This window comes from Ursus maritimus, unplaced genomic scaffold (genome assembly GCF_017311325.1).
Source record: "Ursus maritimus isolate PB19 unplaced genomic scaffold, ASM1731132v1 scaffold_23, whole genome shotgun sequence".
Lineage (NCBI taxonomy): Eukaryota > Metazoa > Chordata > Mammalia > Carnivora > Ursidae > Ursus > Ursus maritimus.
Window position 1 is genome coordinate 45,036,018 of NW_024424786.1, and position 19,671 is coordinate 45,055,688.

Genomic DNA, 19,671 nt, shown 5'->3' on the forward strand with positions numbered 1-19,671 from the left:
CAGTCCCTGAGGTCCTGCAGCTCAGCGACGCCCTGAGGGACGACATCCTGCCCGAGCTCGGGGTACGGTTTGAAGATCACGAAGGTGGGTCCTCCTGGCCACGTTGGGGCCCAAGCTCAGGAGCTTCGGGCGTGGTGGGCAGGGAGGTGGGAAGGACACTGGCGTCGGGGGCTGGTTTTGAAAGAGTTCCAGGATGGGGTCAGAGGACACTGGGTGTTCATGGTGAGGAGTCCTGCAGCGGCACTCCGTGGCCCCTGGGGGGGTGGCCTTGCAGGTTTATCAGTCCAGCTGTCCTGGACGTCTCCCGTGTCTGACAGGCGTCTGGGTGTCCCCTCTAGCGGCCTGCCTGCTTATTTCCGCTGGGCCACTGGCCGCCCTGCCTCATGTTTTGTCACTCAGCAGACAGCCTGCAGGACTGCTGGCCGGTCTCACCTTGTGTCTGTTGCCGTCGTGGGGGTTTCGGCTGCATGGGAAATTATTAGATTTTAAATACTCAGGTGATATGTCCCATTTTATGATTTCCTGGGCCCTGTGTCATGAGCGGCGAGGCCTCACCACATTACAGTTTACGTGGAAGCCCTGCGAGCAGCGAGGGGGTGTGAGGGCGGGGTGGGGGCTGGGCCCACCTCACCGACCTGGCTTTTCAGGGCTGCCGACTGTGGTCAAGCTGGGGGACAGAGAGGCCTTGCTGCGGGAGAGAGAGGAGAAGAGACAGGTGAGTGGCTCTGGAATGGCCGCATGTTGATGGGAATGAGGGACGGCTGGCGCTGAGAGCACTACAGTGTGAAGGCCCAGCATCTAGAAGCGTCAGCAGGAGACCTCCCTGGATGCGGGCTACAGGGCAGGGTGGGAACAGAACAAGGTCTACCTTCTGAGGAAGGACCGTCTTTTTAAAAAGTGAGCGCTGGAGTTCAAGGGAGAGCCAGTCCCTTTCGGTAAACCGTGCAGCCGACGCGTTTGGGCCCAGCTTGCTCTACAAAGTGGTGTGTCCTTTGTCCTGTGGGAGGACCTGCCAGTCACACGCCGTCTGCCCAGGAAGCGTCGGGGAGCTGCCAGGGGACCGGGCGCGTGAGCGGCACTGGCGGGAGGTGTGTGTGGGCGCGGGAGCACGGTTCACGAGACGAACACCCAGGCAGTGCCGACAGCCGGTGCTGAGCTGCGGGCAGTCCTGCCACCGGTGGGCGTCCCCGGGAGCTGGGGCCCTGTCCGCTCCTCCCATTTCTGCCCCACTTGCTCGCCCAGCTCAGTGGCCCGTCCCCAGTGCCAGGCTCTCTCCTTGCCTTGGGCAGCACACCAGGTGGCCTGGCCACAGAGGTGACGTGGGGCGCCATGTCCCCCCGCCCCACCATAGGCTGGTGAAGAAGCCGACACCTTGGTTTGCCACTCTCCCCTCCCCCCCAGGTCGCTCTGCCCAAGCAGGTGCACGCAGGGCATGAAGGCAGACGGGGCTCTGATGAGGGCGGCAGGGGGCAGCCCTGCCTGCTGGGAGCCCTGCCTATGGGTTCTCACACTGGCCAAGCCACAGCGCACCTTCCCGTGGCTCCTGTCTGCCAGCCAAGCAGGGCCCATCCCAGCCAGCAGTGCCTGAACGAGCACGAGCACGGTGGGCTCCCTGCCCGAGGCAAACACTGTCCCCACCAGGAAAGCAGCCGCCGAGCCCATGCCAGCCCGCCTCTCTGCCCGCTCCGGGCCTCCTCTGCTCCAACAGCTGCTTGTCCCGAGCCTGTGGCCCCTGCTCACGGGGACCTTCACTCCACTGCCCACTCCACTGGCCCTGCCCTGACCCCACCCAGTCCCACGATTCTCCGCTCAGGACCCCCAGGTTCTCTCTGGCCCCACACTGGCCTGTACCCAGCCACCCACCTGACAGCTTTGCTGACTAGGAAGCCCTGAAACCCAGGATGTCCACGAGGGTATCGTGACTCCACTCCCCAAACCTGTGCCTCCTTCCTGTCAGTCATAGCATAGCTCAGGGCCTGCACCTCCCCCTCACAGGCACCACCCAGCACCCAGGCTGAGGATCCCCTCCCTGCCCCTGCTCCCAGGCCACCCCCCTCAGCCCTGACCTGAATGCAGGTGGGGGGTGGGCTCCTGGCCTCCAGCCTGTTTCCAGCAACCCCCCCCCACTGCCCTTCACCCACGCAGTTAACCCAGGCTCCTTCCCTGGCCCAGGCCCCGTGTCCTGGCATCTGCTGACCCCTGCCCTCCTCCCCCACCATCTCTAGGCCCTGGTGATGCTGTCCCTGCTCACCTGACAGCCCCCCCCAGCCTGGCTCACCGCTCTGTTCCTTTCTTTGTATCCGCTGGGCCCCAGACCTTGTCACGTGTGCTGTGCCCCAGACCTTGTCACGTGTGCTGTGCGCTGCTCCCGCATGTCCGGGGTGGGGCCCGGCGCCCACAGGGGCTGCTGAGAGTCCCCTCAGGGAGTGAGCGAGAGTCCCTAATGAGGAGGGCTCCCCACCCCCCATGGGGAGGCCGGGTCAGGGTCCAGGCGAAGGCGATGAGGGGCCGGTGGGCCTTGCTTCGCTTCGCCTCCCACTGCCGGAGGCCCCAGGGCAGATGTGGCTCACGGGGCTCCCGCTGCTCCCCTAGGTTGAAGAAGAGAAGAGGAGGAAGAAAGAGGAGGCTGCCAGGAAGAAACAGGGACAAGAGGTAACGGCACAAGAGCCGTCTGTGTGGGGCTCGGGTTCTCTTGGGCGGAAGTGGACACTCTGACCCCGGGTCCCGCTCTGCCTCCCTGGGACCTGGCCGGGTCCCCGTTGCGCCTGCACCCACCGGCAGTGCCCTCCCGGCCTCCCCATACACCCCCACACAGTGCCCCGAGTGCAGGGAGGCCAGGAGGCCCCAGTCACGCTCCGTGTTGAGTTGTCCCTCCTTTGACTTGCTCTGCCTTGGCGTCGCCCTCTCAGTCCCGGGGCTGGGCTGGGGGTGGTGGACGGTCACACCTGCCCCGTGCAGGCTGGACTGCGGTGACCAAGGACCTGTGTTCCAGGCAGCGAAGCTGGCCAAGATGAAGATTCCGCCCAGTGAGATGTTCTTGTCGGAAAGCGACAAGTATTCAAAGTTTGATGAAAACGTAAGAATCTTTTTATTCTTTTCAGAACCTTATTAGACTACTAAATTGGGGGTGATGGGGACTTCCAACCTTGTGCGAGCAGCTTTTCTGTTTGGGGTGCAGTTTGCGGGAGGCGCCCCAAGTGCCCGAGGCGGCCTTCGTCCGTCGCAGTGGCCGAGCTGAGCCGTGGCCTGGCTGAACTGAGATGAGGTCTCCCTCGCAGGCTGGCCAGAGGTGCGGTGGGGGGACATGGGAATTGTCCGCAGACCTTGTTTGGCGTTGACAGGTGCTTTGCCTCCAGAGCCTCCCTTACCAGTTCTGATACGTATTTGCTGCTTTCCTTTGCGCCAGTCCTATCAGAACTGGGCCACGTTGGCCCTAAGGGGAATGGTGGCCTCACCCCAGGCGGGAGGGTGCCCCCAGACCAGTCGCTGGCTTCTCAGCGGCCGCGTGGGCGTGCTAAAGCCGAGCGTGTGGTGAGTCCGCGCCCAGCCGTGTCCCAGGGCTGAGCCCGTGGGCTCTGGGGAGGGTCGGGTGCGCCCTGCTGACCCTGCGCTCTCCCTGCTCTCAGGGTCTGCCCACACATGACACGGAAGGCAAAGAGTTGAGCAAAGGGCGAGCCAAGAAGCTGAGGAAACTCTTTGAAGCCCAGGAGAAGCTCTACAAGGAGTATTTGCAGGCGGTGCAGACCGGCAGCTTCCAGTGAGACAGCGGGGGACTGAGCTTGAAACGAAGCGTCGGCATCCACATCCTTAGTGACAGTGCCCTGTGTTGTGGTCACGCTTACCGCGGTGCTCGGGCCCAAGCCCAGGACTCTGTCCACGGAGGCCCACGCCGTCACCGGCTCCGAGACTTCAGTAATAAATGTTTCCAAACAGCGAGGCCGGGCGTCCTGTGTGCCGTCACGCTGCCCGGTCAGCGCCTGGGCGGAACCTGCCGGGGCTGCTGGCTCAGCGGGTCACGGCGTCGGTGCTCGGGTCAGTGGAGCTGCGGCAGCCAGCCGAGAAATTTCTCCCCGTGCAGATGGCTATCGGCTAATCTCTGGTGTGTGGGTGCATTTGGAGGTATTTAAGTAGGAGAAAGACAGGCTCAAACTGGCGAGCCTGCTGACACCCCGCACAAAGGCTGCGCGGTCTGCCTGCGGGTTCTGATGAGTAAACACGCCCCAGCGTCTCCTGCAGCCACGGCCCCGCTGGGGCGACTAATGGCTGGCTCAGCAGGGCAGGCCCTGCCCCTGCCCACCGTCCGCAAGGCTGCTCCCTGAGATAACAGGGGAGGGCTCGGCAGGCACAGCAGGGCGGCCGTTTGTCACCGGGTCCCAGCACGGGGAGCGCCCTGCCTCGGATGAGCTCACCCGCCTTGCCTGACGAGGGTGCGTGCAGAGCTAGCACCCTTCAGCCCTGCAGGAGCTGGGCGCCGGGTCAGACCCGTGACGGCAGAGGACGGAGGCGCCAGTGCTGGGCCGTAAGGTTGGGGAATGCTGTCCGAGTCTCCCTGGGCCGCGACGGGGCACTGAGCCACACCACCCCTGGGGGGAAGTGGGCAGTATCCGGTTGTAGGCGCCCTCAGCCCTTGTCCCCGTGACACCGCTGGTAGGAAACTCCGGGAGACACCCTGCTGGCTGCAGCATCGCACATGGAGCCGATGGGACAGCCGTCTGTCCCCAGGTACCCGCTGCAGCTCGGGAACACGTGCTTATGAAACGAGGGGGGCCGCTCTGGTGTTGAGACACCCGACTTCTCAGCCTTGTAAACATTTTACGCACAAAGTTAAAGCAGTAAGACAGCAAGGCCCCAAAACACAGTGAAAGAAACTCTTTCCAGTTACTTATTGCTGTGCGACAGATCACCCCAAAACTTAGTGGCTGAAAACAGCCACCACCTTACTATCCTCTCTGGCGCCTCTGGGTCGGCCGGGCGCCTTTTTGGATGGAACCTCACACGTCATACAGTGTGATGGCCACCATCCTCGTGGCGTGCAGGCGGTCCCAGACACCCGCCACGCTCCCCGGGATGCGGTGCCAAGGTTCCAGAACAGGGCGAGGGCCTGGCAACATCATGGCGGCCTCTGCTTATTCGCTCCTTTGCTTCGCGTCGGTCGCGGGTTTACTCTAAAGCCAAGGAGTGCAGAGAAGTCAGACTTCATTCAGGTGTTTCGTCGTCGGTAGAGATGTTGGCATTGTTGTGAAACTGTATCAGGGACAAAGCAAATACCAGTTTGATGTCAGCAACCCAGATGTTAACGTAAGAGAAAAAATACGAGTGTAAAAGCACAGAAGTTAAGGAAAACCACTATACTCCCAAATATGAATTAGAAAAAACCAACATGAACTGACAATCCACTTTCACAGTTGGGGTTTCCTGGCTGTGTAGACATAGGGCAAACCCGGCTGCTGGGAGTCCCCTGAGAGCCAGATTTGGGGCTCAGTGCCACCCCTCTCCCTGGAGGAAACGGCCATTCCAAGTCTAGAGCAGGAGGACACCCCGAGCCATCTGTCCCCAAAGAGAAGCTCTCCAAGACAAATGGGGTCATGTCAGAAGGGGGACAAAGTAGTGACCCAGACGACAGCTGGACGTATCAGAAGGGCATCGTGCCAGCTGGAAATACTGCCTGATCCCCCGTCGGTGACGTTCCTGGTGTACCACAACTGTAGGAACAGAGCGCATGGGGGGACTGCCCAGACAGTGTGGCAGGGGGGTCTTGTGCTTGGTGGGGGGCTCAGCCGCGGTCGTGCTGCTGTCCCGCGGCTGCTGTGTGCTCTGGCTGGCACCACGGGGGGACCTTCCGCAAGGGCACACGGGGCCTTGCCCTCCCAGCATCCAGGAATCTCTACTGCAAAATAAAACTGCCTCGGGGGCTTCCTCTGGCCAAGTTGGGGACAACTTGAGTCTTGAAAACAAGGATTAATTGAAATCCAGGCATGTAGACGTACTCTCAGAAGCAAAGAAAGCCCAGGAACAATCATCTGCCCCCTGCAGGTGGAGTTTGCGTCCACTTCTTACCGGGCAGGCTTCGTTACTTCTCCGGAGCAGAATTAAGGAGCAGAATTAAGGCCACCGCGGCGCGGCATGGGAGCTATCCACGGGCCCCCAGCGGCCCCGGCGGAAAGGGGAGGCCGCACTTCACGCACAGCACCCGCTAGCAGAAGTGACCGGACGCTAGGAGCAGAAAGCCTCCATTCTGCAACCCGAGGGCAGCACCTGATCCAGGCCAGGCCTCCCGGCGGCTGCAGACACCCCTGGTGACAGTTGGCGGGAGCTGCTATTTTCGCCATGCCGAAGTGTCACCTTGCAGGTGGCTCGTGGGTCATGGGGACCGGGGGAGATGTGCGCGTCACCTTACAATGCCAGACTCTGCCTGTCCCCCCTCCTGCCCCGGCCCTGGGTCTCAGCATCGTCCAGAGGGGGACAAGCACAAGATCTGGATCTGGGCAGGGCCACCCAGAGGAGCGAGACGGTCCATCTCACTTCCCGTTCCCGGGCATCACCGTGAAGGCGCAGGCAGGGGTGCCGCCAAGGAGCAGCCGGGGCCCCGTGCCAGGGCGATGGGCGGGGAGGAGGAGGCAGACCTGAATGGCAGAGATGCAGGCCACGGGAGCCTTGTTGGGTTTCAACGAGCCGGCCCAAAGACAGCTGGGAAATTTGCAAGCAGACGGGTCTGGTATGATATTGGGGTTTCCTTAGTTGTGTCCGTGTGATCGTGGCAGATGTGTCCACCAGGGTCCCTAAGGGGAGACGGGGTAGCAGGAGGCTGCAGGTCCGTCTGCGGCACTCAGGAATGCTCCTGAGCGGTGGCCTCTGTCCCCATGTCATCCACTCTGCTTTTCTGTGTGAAACTTCTCATGACCTTAAAGCATGCCGCCAGGAAATCCTCTCATCTTCCGTGAAGGATGTGAGCCCTGCCATGTTGCTGCAGGAGCAGGTGGGCGGGAGGCTGGCCTCCGCCCTGGCTGCTCGGAGAGCCAGGGGGCCTCGGGACCCGGTTGTTGAGGGCCCAGCTGTGGCCTGCATCGGAGTCACGTTCCCCCACCCCCGCAGGTCCCCTTAGGCAGACAGGTGAGGAATGTCCTCAGTGCCCCACAAGCTGCAGGAGAACCTTCTGGAACAAGATGGGGTGGAAATTTTTTTTGAACGTATAATACTAATTCACCTGTGACAGTGTGTGCATGAAACCTCTTTCCAGCCTTTGGGAGCCAGACTTGTCTTCCTACTTCTCCCCAAAGTGAAAGATTTGGTGCTTTCAGTATAAAAATATCAGAGCCCCCAGAAGCTGGAAGTGCCAGGAGGGCTCCCCCCCACCCCCAGCGCCTCTGGAGGGAGCTTGGCCCTGCCCACATCTGGATTTCAGACTTCTGCTGCCCAGAGCTGGGAGAGAAAACTTAGCTTCTGTGTTTAAGCCACCCAGCTCAGGGTGACCTGCAGTGGCAGCCCAGGAACCATCCATTTTGGTATCTTTGTTCCCTTTAACAGAAAAATACATTTGCTATGACTTAAAGCTTCCTCTAAGTCCATTTATGGCTGTAAGGGCGCGGGGGGGGGGGGCAGAATATAGTTACGGTGCCCACGCTTGCTGCTTTCTCCAGGCAGTGTCTGGGCCACCAGTGGACCAGGACCTAGCTCTTCTGGCCCCTCGGAGGGTGGCTCCGGTGTAGGCTCCGCAGTGGCTGCCCCCTGGGGCCTGTGGGGACCAGAGGTCATCGGGAGCATGGTGCAGGCTAAGTCACTCATAGGACAGACTTCTTAGGAGAGCCTCAGGTAGCGGGGACTAAAGAATGGGCCCAGGTTCCAGCTCTAAGACCCCCACCCTCGTCCTCAGGCACTTAGTCCCCTCCCCTGGCCAGGGTGGGTGGGGTTGTCAGAACAGTCCTCAGCTGGCATCAAGCTGTTCGCCGGTGCTGTTCACCTCCCTACCAGCCCCGTGAAATGGGTACTGCAAGTGCCCACGATTGACAGTTGGAGAAACTGAGCCACAGGCTGTCAGGGACACCCAGCTACAATTGGGAAGGTCAAGAAGTTGGCCCCAGAGGTCTGACCCAGGAGCACCTGCCCTTTTACTCCTGCTCTCAAGGGCACAGCTCAGTGTGTGCTGTGGGCTGAATGGCAGCCCCCAAGAGATTCAGCCCCAGCTCCTGGTTACCTGTGCACTTGACACGTGGAGAAAGGGTCTCTGCACATGTGATTCAGTAAAAATGAGGCCACAACAGTAGCCCTAATGTAGTGACCGGAGAGGCCTGGTGAAGATGGAGACAAAGCCTGGAGGCGGGGGTGGGGGGGACACGGCTGTAGCCCAAGATGGCCTGGGGCCCCAGAAGCTGGAGGAGGGAAGGAAGGACCCTTCCCTGGAGTCCTCAGAGGGAGCCCAGCCCCGTGGCACCTGGATTTTTGCCTCTTGGCCTCTAGAACCACGAGAACGCAATTCCTGTTGTCTTCTAACACCTCGGCTTGTCGTACTTTGCTGCGGCCTCCACAGGAGAATAACGCCGCGTTCTCAACGTGTTAGGAACAGATGGCTTCGGGCACACCCAGCCCTCCTTCCCTGCAGCTCCGTGCAGTGACCCCAGGTTAACGCCTGCCCGTGTGGACTGCTTACCCAGCCACCATTTTTGAAAAAAGACAAAAATCATGAAACCCCCCAACTGAAGGTGCAGCCCCCAAACGAAGACCCTCAGGGCACCGGGCCTGGGGCACGTGGCTTTCCAATCCAACCGTCCTCCCGCTCCAGTTAACGCGGTGCTTCTACGAACTGATGTGACGTGGCTGTGGTTGGTACCCCAGCCCGGGGGCAGGGCCCGCACCTCTGGGCCTCATGGGCGGGAGTGGAGGAGGGGGGGGGTCTGCCCAGGCCAGAGCCAGGCTGAGAGCTACTGTGCGCGGACGCGGGTGGGTGAGAACGCCGGGCTGAGTGCGAAAACCAGAGGCAGAACTCCGGGATTTGAGGAGGGCAGAGGCATGGGCGGTGGGCTCGCCCGTGGTCTGCGAGGTCCACGCGCACGTTACTGTAGATGGCACGGAACTGGAAGAGCATGGCGGGCGGCGGGCTGCTGCAGGTGCCCTCCACGTGTCCTCCGCGTGCCGCGGCCCCTTAAAGAGGCGGAAGGAGCGCGGATGCGCGCCGCCGCAGTCGTCACACGCCCGTATTTGCATACGGCTCGCGGGTCTGAGCGCGACGTAGCGTGACGTGCCCCACCATCACGGCCTCTGATTGGTCGTAGCCGGCGGCGCCGAAGCGTATTTGACTTGCGCCGAGCCCGCCCAACCGCAGCCCGTTTTGCTTGCGGAGGGCGGGGACAGGGGCCTCGGCCTATGAGAGGCGGTGTTGTTGCCGGCCACGGCGGCGCAGCCCCTGGAGCGAGCGAGGCCACCGCCGCTGCCACTGCCGCAGCCGCAGGAGGCGTGAGGAGCGGACGCGAGGCCCTCGGCCGGGTAACGGCGCGCTGGGGCGGCCGGCGAGGGGCCGGGAGCGGCGGGGGCCTGGGGCGGCGGGCGCGAGGCCCGGGGCCGCCGTGGGAGTAGGCCTCGGCGGCAGGGGCCGGGCGGCGGCTGGGCCGGCGGGGAGGCCGAGGTGGCGGGCCGCGGGGCGGCGGAGGGGAGCGGGCGGCCGCGGGTAACCCGCCGCCCCGCCCCCGCCCCGGCGCGGCCCTGAAGGTCAGGAGGCGCTTTGTTCCCGCGTGGCCGTCTGCCCGGCTGGCCGGCCCCGCGGCGTGACCCCGAGGGGAGCGGCGGCCACGGGGTCCCTTTGTTTTAAGGGCGCGGGGTTGTGCCTGCGGGGAAGCTGCTTTTCGGGACTGGGAAGGGGACGGGGACGGCAAAGTTCCATGTCTGTCTTTGGGCTCAGAGACGCCGGTGCGTTTTCACCGGACTGCCGAGCCGCCGTCCGCCCCGGGCTTGCTTTCCTGAGTGCGCCCGCTGCGTGCCCGCGGAGGACCGTGTGGTCGCGATAAGACCCGCCCGTCCGCGCCCGCGGGCCGTCTGCCGTGGGGGGGGGAGGGGTGTCCCCGGGACGCGCGCTGCGGGTGTGCGCTGTGCTCTGCTCCGAGAGTAAAGAGTCCTGGGTCCGGCACCGCCTCCCCGCAGTGTTGGCTGTGCCGCTGAAGGAAGGACGCCGGCCGGGGCTGCATCGCGGGGGCGCGGCTCGCTTCTTTGCACGTGCTCACTGGTTTCGTAAGGACCCGGTACCTGGTGTCCTCCCGGCTCACTGCTCGGTAGGCCAAGGCGTTGGCCGGCCATTGACAGTGGCCCTGACCGGGCGTCCCTGCTTTCGCAGAGGGGGAGAAAGAAGTTCCATGGAGCCCAGCTGGGGTCCCGTCCAGGAGGGTTTGAGCCCGGCGATCGCTTCCAGTCCAGATTTCTGGGATGCTTACCGATCGCTGAATGCTTCCCGCAGTAGTCTGGAAATTATTTCAGCCTGCGATGAGTGATGGCTGGTGCAGGAAATTATCTGCAGATGTCCAGTGAGTTTGAGCGAAAGCCGGGTGGTGGCAGGAGGGGGACCCAGTCCAGAGATGAAGCGGGACTTGTTGTCAGGGAAAAGAAACCCAGACACGTGAAGTTTCTCCATTTACTAGTTGCTTTTTTACTTGTTTAGGGATAAGGAAATTTTTTTTTTCTTTCATCTTTTAAGTTAAATGATCCTACTGCGAGATTTCAGAGGGTCGGTGGAAGATAAGACCTCTTTGGTCAATAGAAACACTGTTGGCAGAATTTAATTTCTTACAACATTATGGTAACAAAAGGGACTCGTTTTGTGGATAAAATAGGAAGATTACTTAGGGACATTTTAATTAGAATTTTTTTTAAAGATTTTATTTATTCATTTGACAGAGATAGAGACAGCCAGCGAGAGAGGGAACACAAGCAGGGGGAGTGGGAGAGGAAGAAGCAGGCTCCCAGCGGAGCCGAGATCACGTCCTGAGCCGGAGGCAGACGCTTAAGGACTGCGCCACTCAGGCGCCCCTTAATTAGAATTTTAAGGCTGCTACTCCTGGTATGATGAAAATAATTTTTCTCGAAATATTTGTATAAGACGGTAGTTACTCTAACAGCATAGCGCTGTCTGAAATACCTGCTGTTACACATATATTTGCAGTCTTTTTTTTTCTGGTTTACCAGTGATACTGATTGAGAGCATCTGCAGTTTGTGTCACTGTGTCATAAAAACATCTAAACGCATTTGTGAATTTTGCATTTTTCAAAATGAATATAGACTAGTGATTGGAGAGATTAGTTTCCTTGCATTCACTAACTTAATTGTTTTGATGATGTCAGTAAACTGAATCCTGAAAAGTTTACTTCTGCTTCAGGATTATTGTCCTCTAAATATGTACAGACATTTTTTTAGTTTTGTGGATTGGTTATGTGGATTACCAGACTTTTTTGTGGTATTTTGAATGTAGATTTTTGTCTGTGAGGTAGCTCATAATTCTGCAGCGATGAGTGCATAGAGTGGGGGTGTGTTGGTCATTGCCCTGTGTGAATTTGTATTTGAATCTCTGATGACTGTTTCAGTTAGCCTGTCGGCGTTTTAGCAGCCCCTTGGTGCTGGGAGCATATCAGTTTCCTGTGTCTGCAGTTCTGGCCTGCCACTGTTGGGATTGCTCTCTTCAGCGTTTTTCTTCTCTTGAGCGGTTGATAGTCTTCTAGGATCAGCCGGAGGTGACCGCAAATGGGAATGTATAAATGGCATAATAGAGTTTAGAATTACTTATTTTTAGAGGGTTTTTTTCCCTTGCTTTCTCTTCGTTGTCCACAGTTTTAAAATGTTTTAAAACTGTTTTCAGAAGCTTATGTTGTCTTGCCAAAAATTTTGCCAGAGAACCTTAATTTGTTTGGTTTATTTTGGAACAATAGTATGTAGTATCTGTGGGCAGGCAGGTGATGTGAATCCCCAAAGGCTTACAGCCGCCAGCTCTGTGACATAGGCAGAGCCCCGGAGCTGGGAACCAGCACTGGCAGTGACGCCTGGGTCTGAGTGATGAGGCAGCACCGAGGTGTTTGTGCGGAGCTTGGTCTGGAATTGCTACATACATAAGAGGTGCTTACTTGAAGTGGGAAATATGTTCAGGCGTCCATGGCAAAAGGCTGGTGATTTCCTAGCTTGACCATTCTGCCACTGGGAGGTTGTACCAGGGGCCAGAGCAGGGTCCTCGCAGGAAGTCGCTGTCATCCGGGCTTCCTTTACTTTGTGGGATTTCTCCTGATTTAGTGAGTACTTCCGTCCCCAGACTGCGGGTGGGGGATTTGTCCTTATCCCGTGGGAGACCCTTATCAATGGGCAGGGAAGAATTTTGTGTTCAACTGCTAGGAAATTTTTAAGAAGTAGATTGTGATGACCTGGATTTGTTTTCATTTGACAGCCACTGGTTTTCTATCTTGTCCTCTTTAGAGATGGCAGGGCTGCTTTCCTTTGCCATTTAATTTTAAATTTCATGAGTATTTAGTAGCAGGAGAGGTTATGTGTTTTCGTAGTAAGAAAACGGTAATAGAGCACTTTGTGACGTATGCTTCTTGATCTTGGCCACTCACTGTGTTGCCTTAAATTTCCTGTTACAAGTATACTCTGCCAGCTGTTGAAACTAAATGTGCTTCCGTTCTGGCTTCATGGCTCTTTCATGTACTGCGCATTTTAATGTTATCCAAAAGACTGTTTCAAACAACATGAGATGATTTCCATTCGTTTTGTGGTAGAGAGATGAGCTGTACACCTCAAACATTTACATACAAAAGTTGTAAGAACGCACTTGTAAATATTACACTTCAGAATATTTCGTGTGTGTAGGAAAGTAGCTGTCAGTGCCTTGTATCCATTCATTTTTTCATGAGCCTCTCTGCGCTCGGCACAGTTCTAGGTACTGGAGTATGGCACTAAACAAAGCGAAGGGCCTTGCCTTCATGCATTTTCGTAGTGGGAGACAGATAAGTTAGACGGCGGTAGGTGCTTTAGAGAGGAAAAGTAGAGGAGCAGGGAACTGGGTGGTTGTGATTTTCTAAAGATTTTATTTAGAGAGTGAGCGAGCAGGGGGGAGGGGCAGAGGGAGAAGGGAGGGAATCTTAAGCAGACTCCATGCTGAGCGTGGAGCCCAATGTGGGGCTCCATCTCACAACCCTGAGATCACGACCTGAGCTGAAGGCAGACCTGCTAATGCTTAACCGTCTGAGCCACCCAGGCGCCCCAGTTGTGACCTCTAAGTAGGGTAAAGAGGAAAGACCTTACAGAGTGACAAGACTTTTAAATACTGGAGTAAGGGGAACTTCGAAATGTTTGCTTCAGTTAGTCGTATACTAATAATTGCAGAGAAGAGAGAGTGGAAGAGGAAATTGGAGCTGTAGCAATAAAGAGCCACTTTGCCCCGAGTAAAAATAGAGTGTTTGGTTAAGGAAAGGAAATAAGTTTTTTGTTTTCTTCTGGAAAACTGAGGGCTTGGTCTCTTGAAACTTTCTGAGGAGATGGTCCACTGTTGTCTGGTGGCAGTTAGATCTTGTAAGCAGCCCTAACTTCCTCTGTGTGTTCAGAAACTCTGTGGGAGAGACTTAAGGTGTGTGTGGAGTCCCTGATGCCGTGTTGTGCACAGGCAGCATGGGGGCGGGTTGTTACCCACCGCGGTGAGTGAGGAAAGCAGAGACCGCCTGGCCACTGTGTCCTGCCAGGTCCTGTGCTGGCTCCAGCCATTGCTGCACTGAGCAGGTAGACAGCTCCCTGCCCTCGTGGAACTTCCAGTGGGAAGACAAATTTGCATTGTTTATCCATCCTTTTTTTTTTTTAACGTGATAATAAAAAGCTTAAAACTTATGAAAAAGTAATGGTCCCCCCCATCTAACACCTACCTGCAGTAATTAACTATCTGCCAGTCTTAGTTCATCTGCAAACATATACATACGATTTTTTCTTTTTTTAAATTTTTTAAAAGATTTATTTGGGAGAGAGCACACCCATGTGAGTCGGGGAGGGGCAGAGGGAGAGAATCCTCAAGCTACCTCTGGACATGGCGCTCCATCTCACTACCCATGAGATCATGACCTGAGCTGAAACCAAGAGTTGGGCGCTCAGGCAACTGAGCCACCTAGGTACCCCTACGTATGATGTTTCAATTAAAAATTTTTATAAATGTCCAAAGAGAAAGGGAAAACATATATATTAAATTATCAGTTATTACATACTATCGAAATCAGTTGGAATCCAACTTCAAGATTATCTTTAGGAGCTTATGACCTGGGCACTCTTTTTGCTAAGATACAAGCATACTTAACAAGGACACTTTCCATTAGTTCAGAAACTTAAGTTATTTGGTTGTTTAGGACATGTTTTCACTTGCTTGCATATTGAATCCAACACAATTACCTTCTAATGCTAAGGAACATAATGGTAGGCTAGATAAAAATACCAGTCAGGGCAATGGAAATGAGATCTGGACTGTCCCAGGGCTTCATATATTGGCCAGGTTTTGTGAGTGGAAACATTGGGATTTCTTGCAGGGTGTATCCTGATTCCTTCTTAGACTAGATGGTTCCTTTGTCCTTCCTGATGTGGTCTTCAGCTGAAACAGAATCCAGTACTCCTGGAGGACTTGGACCTGTATGTACGCAAGGGCTGATCAGACTCCATCTTAGGTTCATAGGGTGGGATCACCATCCCTTAGACTTTTATGCGAACCACGTGATTTATGCTATAGGGTTCATTAACACCACCCTCATTGAATAAAAATTGTAGACTGTAATGAAATTCTAAAGTCTTACAGAGGTATTGGGTTACATTTAACTTAATTTTAGTTATTCATTTATTTCATGGGAAGACATTGAGGATCTTTGACTTTAGATAACGTATGAAAATTTTGGTTATGTGAAGGATGACCACATTCCCCAGCTTACTCCTTCTTTGTCTCTTAGAAATGGCCCAGTTTGAAATTATACTCTAACTATAGACTAAGTGTTGTTGTTGTTGTTGTTGTTGTGTGTGTGTGTGTGTGTGTGTGTGTAAGTAGGGTCCATGCCCAGGGTGGAGCTGAACCCAGGGCTTGAACTCATGACCCAGAGATCATGACCTGAGCTGAGATCAAGAGTTGGATGCTTAACCCACTGAGCCACCCAGGCACCCCTATAGACTGTTTTTAAAATTGGAATTTAGTTATAGTGAATAATTTGCCACAAAAACTAAAAATTTTCCCCATGAAAACATTTTTTTTTGTTTGGGTTAAAAATCCATAAATAAGGTTGTGAGGTATCTTACATAAATAAAAGCAAAACATTCATTCATGTAATCATGGAAATTTGCATGCCAATCCAAATTTAGAATTGTAGACTGAGTTAAAGTTGTTAGTCCTAGGAGGGACCTGAACTGCTGTACTTTTTCATATTTTTTAATATTCTTTTGTCTGGTGACCTGTTCATATTTCAATATGATTGCCTTTTAGGTGAAGGAGACCTTCAGATGAGGCTTCAGCATACCAACATTTAAAACGAATGGATGGTTCTATTTCTCAAACCTGCGAATTTGGTAGTTCCTTGTAACTTTCTATTTGAACTAGTCGGGATTGCTAAACATGAAAATTGACAAATGGAATTCTACCTCATTTATAACGTCACCAACTCTAGATTATTTTTCCTCACATAAAGGGAGAACTGTTGAGAGGAACTGGATTTGCTGGTCCCTGCCAAGCAGCAGGGCAGTATGTAAGCGTGTTGCAGTTCTGGAAGCCGGAGGAGGCCTGCCGCGGGCCGTGTGCTGGGCGCCTCGCCCGCGTCGTTGTCTTCACAGCAGCCCCTCGGGAGGCCCCGTCTAGTTTGTGGGTGTTGGAGCCCCGGTTACACAGCTAGGAAACGGCGGGGGTAGGCCTCAGAATCAGGTCACTGTGTGTCTGCTGTGCTCTAAATGTTGAGTTCTGGGTTTGCTGTTGTTTAGTCCTCAAACATAGTCTCTTTCCTGTTGTGTAAGCAAGCTTATCGTTGTGTTTGTGTTTCTCCTTCTGTCCTTGATTACTTTGTTTTGTTTTCACAAGTGTTGTTGGGTTTAACTTAACTGCTTTGTCATCGTGTCACCAGAAATCATGTTAAATAGTGCATGGCTTCACATAGTTGGAGATAAAGTGGATCATTGTGTGAACAGAATCTGTTACTTTGGAGTGGCCGTCATTCCACGGGAAGGTGAAGCTCTTTGGCCTGTGTCCTGCAGTGGGCTGTGTGTCACTCAGCAGCCGTTGTGCCGGGCGCTGCTTCGGGCGCTGGGGCCACATAGTGCACAGCATAGGAGGAGCGTGGTTACTCTCCATTGTTCCCGACAGCCCTTCTCCGGAATGCTGCTGCACTGCGGGATCCTGACTCTGACCGAGCTGTTGTTGTCATCTGTTCAAGGACAGCAGCAGTCATCTTGAGTTAAGGGTGGAAGTGGCAGCAGGAAGTGAAGTGGTTGGTGTGGTAGGGAAAGGTCAGGAGGGTCTGGATCTGAAATGTGCAAGGATTTTAATCTAAAATGGAACCGAAGGAAAGGAAATGGAGAATCTCACGCACATGCTTTCAGAAAAATAAGACTGAGACTGATTTCCCACAAATCCTTGATTTACAGAAGATCAGAACTTACTCCACAATTAGCAAGTGCCCACCAAGAATCTGTCCTTAGCTTGGAGCCAGTGAACTAACTCACTGGGTGACGTTTTTACTGGATTTTCCCCTTTTGGACTCTACCCACAAAAGCAGGCTTCCTAAACCTTCCGTGGAGCTCCCTGTAGCTCCGTAGTGCACTCTGTAGCTCACTGTAGTTTGCATGTCCTAGATCACAGTTCCCTCTGCTGTTCCCGCAGAAACTCAATGTCTGGTAACTTGACCTTGCCTCAGTTTACCTCTTTTCTTTTAGGTTGACATTACATGGTGTCAGGAGTGGGATCTGAAGGCGCCAGCCCCTGAGGAGCAACGACTCCTAGAATCAAGTGAGGTACCCACATTTGAGCCTTTTGTGCTCTTTGCTTCCGCGAGTCGCCATAACTTTCAGTTTGGTGAGTCTCTGTTATCAAGCTCCCTTCTTTTGGTTGAACTCTCAGACTTTATTTAGGATTTGTCAGTCCTCTTTTGTTCTTAATCTGATAATGGGATCCCAGTCATCTAAATGTTTTAAGGGTGGCCCCCTTTCAGGAACCCTGGCCAGTTTTATGTTAAAAAATGATGATGGTCCTCCCTCGTGCCTGTTTATGATTATGTGGATCAGTCTTGTTTACTAAGGGTAACTGAGGGCTCTGATGGCCTTTATGGGGAACCTTTTGTCTTTTGAGACTTCTCTTTCTCCCAACCAAGTTAGAAGACCATGGCTACAAAATTAAAACAATTCAAGTGGGATAGTTACTTTCATTGGTATCGGGAGGTTTCTAAACTTGTTCAGGACTCTAAAATTGCTCCCTTACAAAATAATTGTTTCCAAACTGATTGAAGCAAATAAACAACTAAAGACGGATAAAAATCAAGTGTCAGAGGCCTCTTTCTTGGTGCTAGCCAAGGTTTCCTCCTACCCACACTTACCCCACCCTCCTTCCATATCCCTCTTGGCCTCCTTGCCCCTCCCCTCTCTCTGAACTTCCTTTCTTTCCTTTCAGTGAAAGCTCATCAACTTTAACTCATTAAAACCTTTCCTTTCAAATCAGATCTTCTGAGGATGCTGCTAAACCACCCCAGAGTGCCTACACCCCCATGGACAAAAGCTGAGCTTAGGGCTGTAATTAAGGACCTCCCCAAGGTAACTGAAGGTCCTCATAGATTGGTGGAGGAATTCAATATTAGAACCCTGATTTACCAGCCTGGTCTCCAATCTCTGTCAGTCCATGTGCTTGTTGGAGAAGGTAGGCCCAGCACTGGGTGAAAATAATCTCTAGGGTTTAAACTAGACCAGCCACCAGCCCTTTTACATTACCAAGCTCGCAGCATAGCCAAAAGGCTACATGAAGTCATCACTGGGGCTTTCCCCAAGCCCGTGGACTAGAATAAGATTCAGGCATGTACCCAGAAGTCTGCTGAATTTGTCTGTGAATGTTATATGACGGCCCATGACTCTAAGTTCTTTTCAAGGAAAATTCCAGGCTTCCCATAGATGTCGAGTCCACCCCGGTGGGGTTTGATTCCATGGTTGTAAATGGGACTAAGCAAGGACTTAAAACCATTAGTCATAGTAACCTGTGTGGGATGGGCATTGAGCCTCCCATAGATGGAGACCACAGAGCAGGTGTGTCATACAGGACCATGCCATTATCGCAGATAATGGGGACTGCCCATGGGGACTGTTCCAGCCTTGTGGGAGGGGAGTTACTTAGGATGGGGAGACTACGCTCCAGATGGGGGATGCATTTTCTCAGTTTCAGTTAACATAGGAACTATTCTATCAGTGCTCAACCCCAAATTATAAACTCTCCTTTCCTTGGAGTAATACATATGTGCAAATAGTGGGGGTCTCAGATAAACTACAGCATGTCCCTGGTTTTCAGCCCATGTCCTTTTATCTGGGACCTTTGCAAGGCAACCAACCATTTCTCCTCAGCGATTTGTCTTGCATACATTTATCTAGGATAAGATTTCCCTGGGAAAAACATTGCATTTTGTTTTTCCTTTTCCAAAGAGGAAATATTCCTTGAATTCAAATCCAATACTCAGGAGCATTCAAGCCCCTTTATTGTACTCTGCAAACAAAAGAAGACCAAACTTTGGACTCGCCCCACTATTAAACCTGGTACCCCACTCTTTGGGCAAAATCCTCAACAGACTGAGTCTGTCATAGTGCCCCTCCCATTAATATCCAGATCGACCCCCTCAGAACCTCTCCCAAGAATAAATCAGTAGTCTGTAAATAATAAGAGGCCTCACCAGGGCATAAGGCCTATCCTGGAAGACGATAAGGACTCATTAGCCTTTGTACTAGTCCTTGAAGTATCCCTATTTTACCCATAAAAATTCCCGTGCCCAAGGAAGGAGATCGGTGTGGTGTCTTAAGGCAGTAAACACTGTAATTCCTCTGCCTGACCGTCTTTGATCCGTACACACTATTGGTATCAAGCTCTGCTGGAGGTGGGTTTTGTTTTTGTTTTTACTGTAGTTAATTAGTGCATTTTTTTTAGTATTTGTTTTGATAGCGGTATATATAAAAAGATAATAGCCCTTTTGCTTTTATCTGGGAACGATGAGAATATACACGGATAGTCGTGCCTCAAGGCTCTACTGAGAGTTCTTACTCCACACAGATCATAGCAGCTGACTTAAATAACACAGACTTCTCTTGAGGCTTCTTCTTACTACAGATATGTAGATGATTTCCTTCTTTGCTTGCCTTCGCAAGGGTGCTCTCAAAAAGACCTTGTTCACCTGTTAAAAATCTTAGTCATGGGGCGCCTGGGTGGCGCAGTCGTTGAGCGTCTGCCTTCGGCTCAGGGCGTGATCCCGGCGTTCCGGGATTGAGCCCCACATCAGGCTCCTCCGCTGGGAGCCTGCTTCTTCCTCTCCCACTCCCCCTGCTGTGTTCCGTCTCTCGCTGGCTGTCTCTATGTCAAATAAATAAAATCTTAAAAAAAAAAAACAAAAAACCTTAGTCATTAAGGGACACAAGGCCTTGAACAAAAATTGCAATTTGTTCAAACCTCCGGTCTGAGATTTAGGACA

The 19,671-nt window shown here is 53.9% G+C and overlaps 2 protein-coding genes across 7 annotated transcripts in view; both read left to right on the forward strand.

Moving 5' to 3' along the window:
* The window catches only part of CARS1 (cysteinyl-tRNA synthetase 1), a 47,798-nt gene extending 43,862 nt beyond the window's left edge, over positions 1 to 3,936 (forward strand). For 2 of the 3 annotated variants that reach the window (XM_040639622.1, XM_040639623.1), the window contains 5 exons: positions 4 to 84; positions 648 to 715; positions 2,593 to 2,652; positions 2,993 to 3,076; positions 3,627 to 3,936. In XM_040639622.1, the coding sequence (XP_040495556.1) occupies positions 4 to 84; positions 648 to 715; positions 2,593 to 2,652; positions 2,993 to 3,076; positions 3,627 to 3,761 (428 nt within the window). In that variant the 3' untranslated portion in view covers positions 3,762 to 3,936. Of the gene's footprint in view, positions 1 to 3; positions 85 to 647; positions 716 to 2,592; positions 2,653 to 2,992; positions 3,077 to 3,178; positions 3,290 to 3,626 lie in introns of all 3 variants that reach the window. The other variant, XR_005837198.1, reaches the window with a different exon arrangement.
* Positions 3,937 to 9,336: 5,400 nt separating this feature from the next.
* The window catches only part of NAP1L4 (nucleosome assembly protein 1 like 4), a 44,488-nt gene continuing 34,153 nt past the window's right edge, over positions 9,337 to 19,671 (forward strand). For 2 of the 4 annotated variants that reach the window (XM_040639626.1, XM_040639624.1), the window contains exons 1-2: positions 9,337 to 9,477; positions 16,895 to 17,033. In XM_040639626.1, coding sequence (XP_040495560.1) covers positions 9,358 to 9,477; positions 16,895 to 17,033 — 259 coding nt within the window. In that variant the 5' untranslated portion in view covers positions 9,337 to 9,357. Of the gene's footprint in view, positions 9,478 to 10,340; positions 10,506 to 15,676; positions 15,874 to 16,894; positions 17,034 to 19,671 lie in introns of those variants that run through there. The other 2 variants (XM_040639628.1, XM_040639627.1) reach the window with 2 other exon arrangements.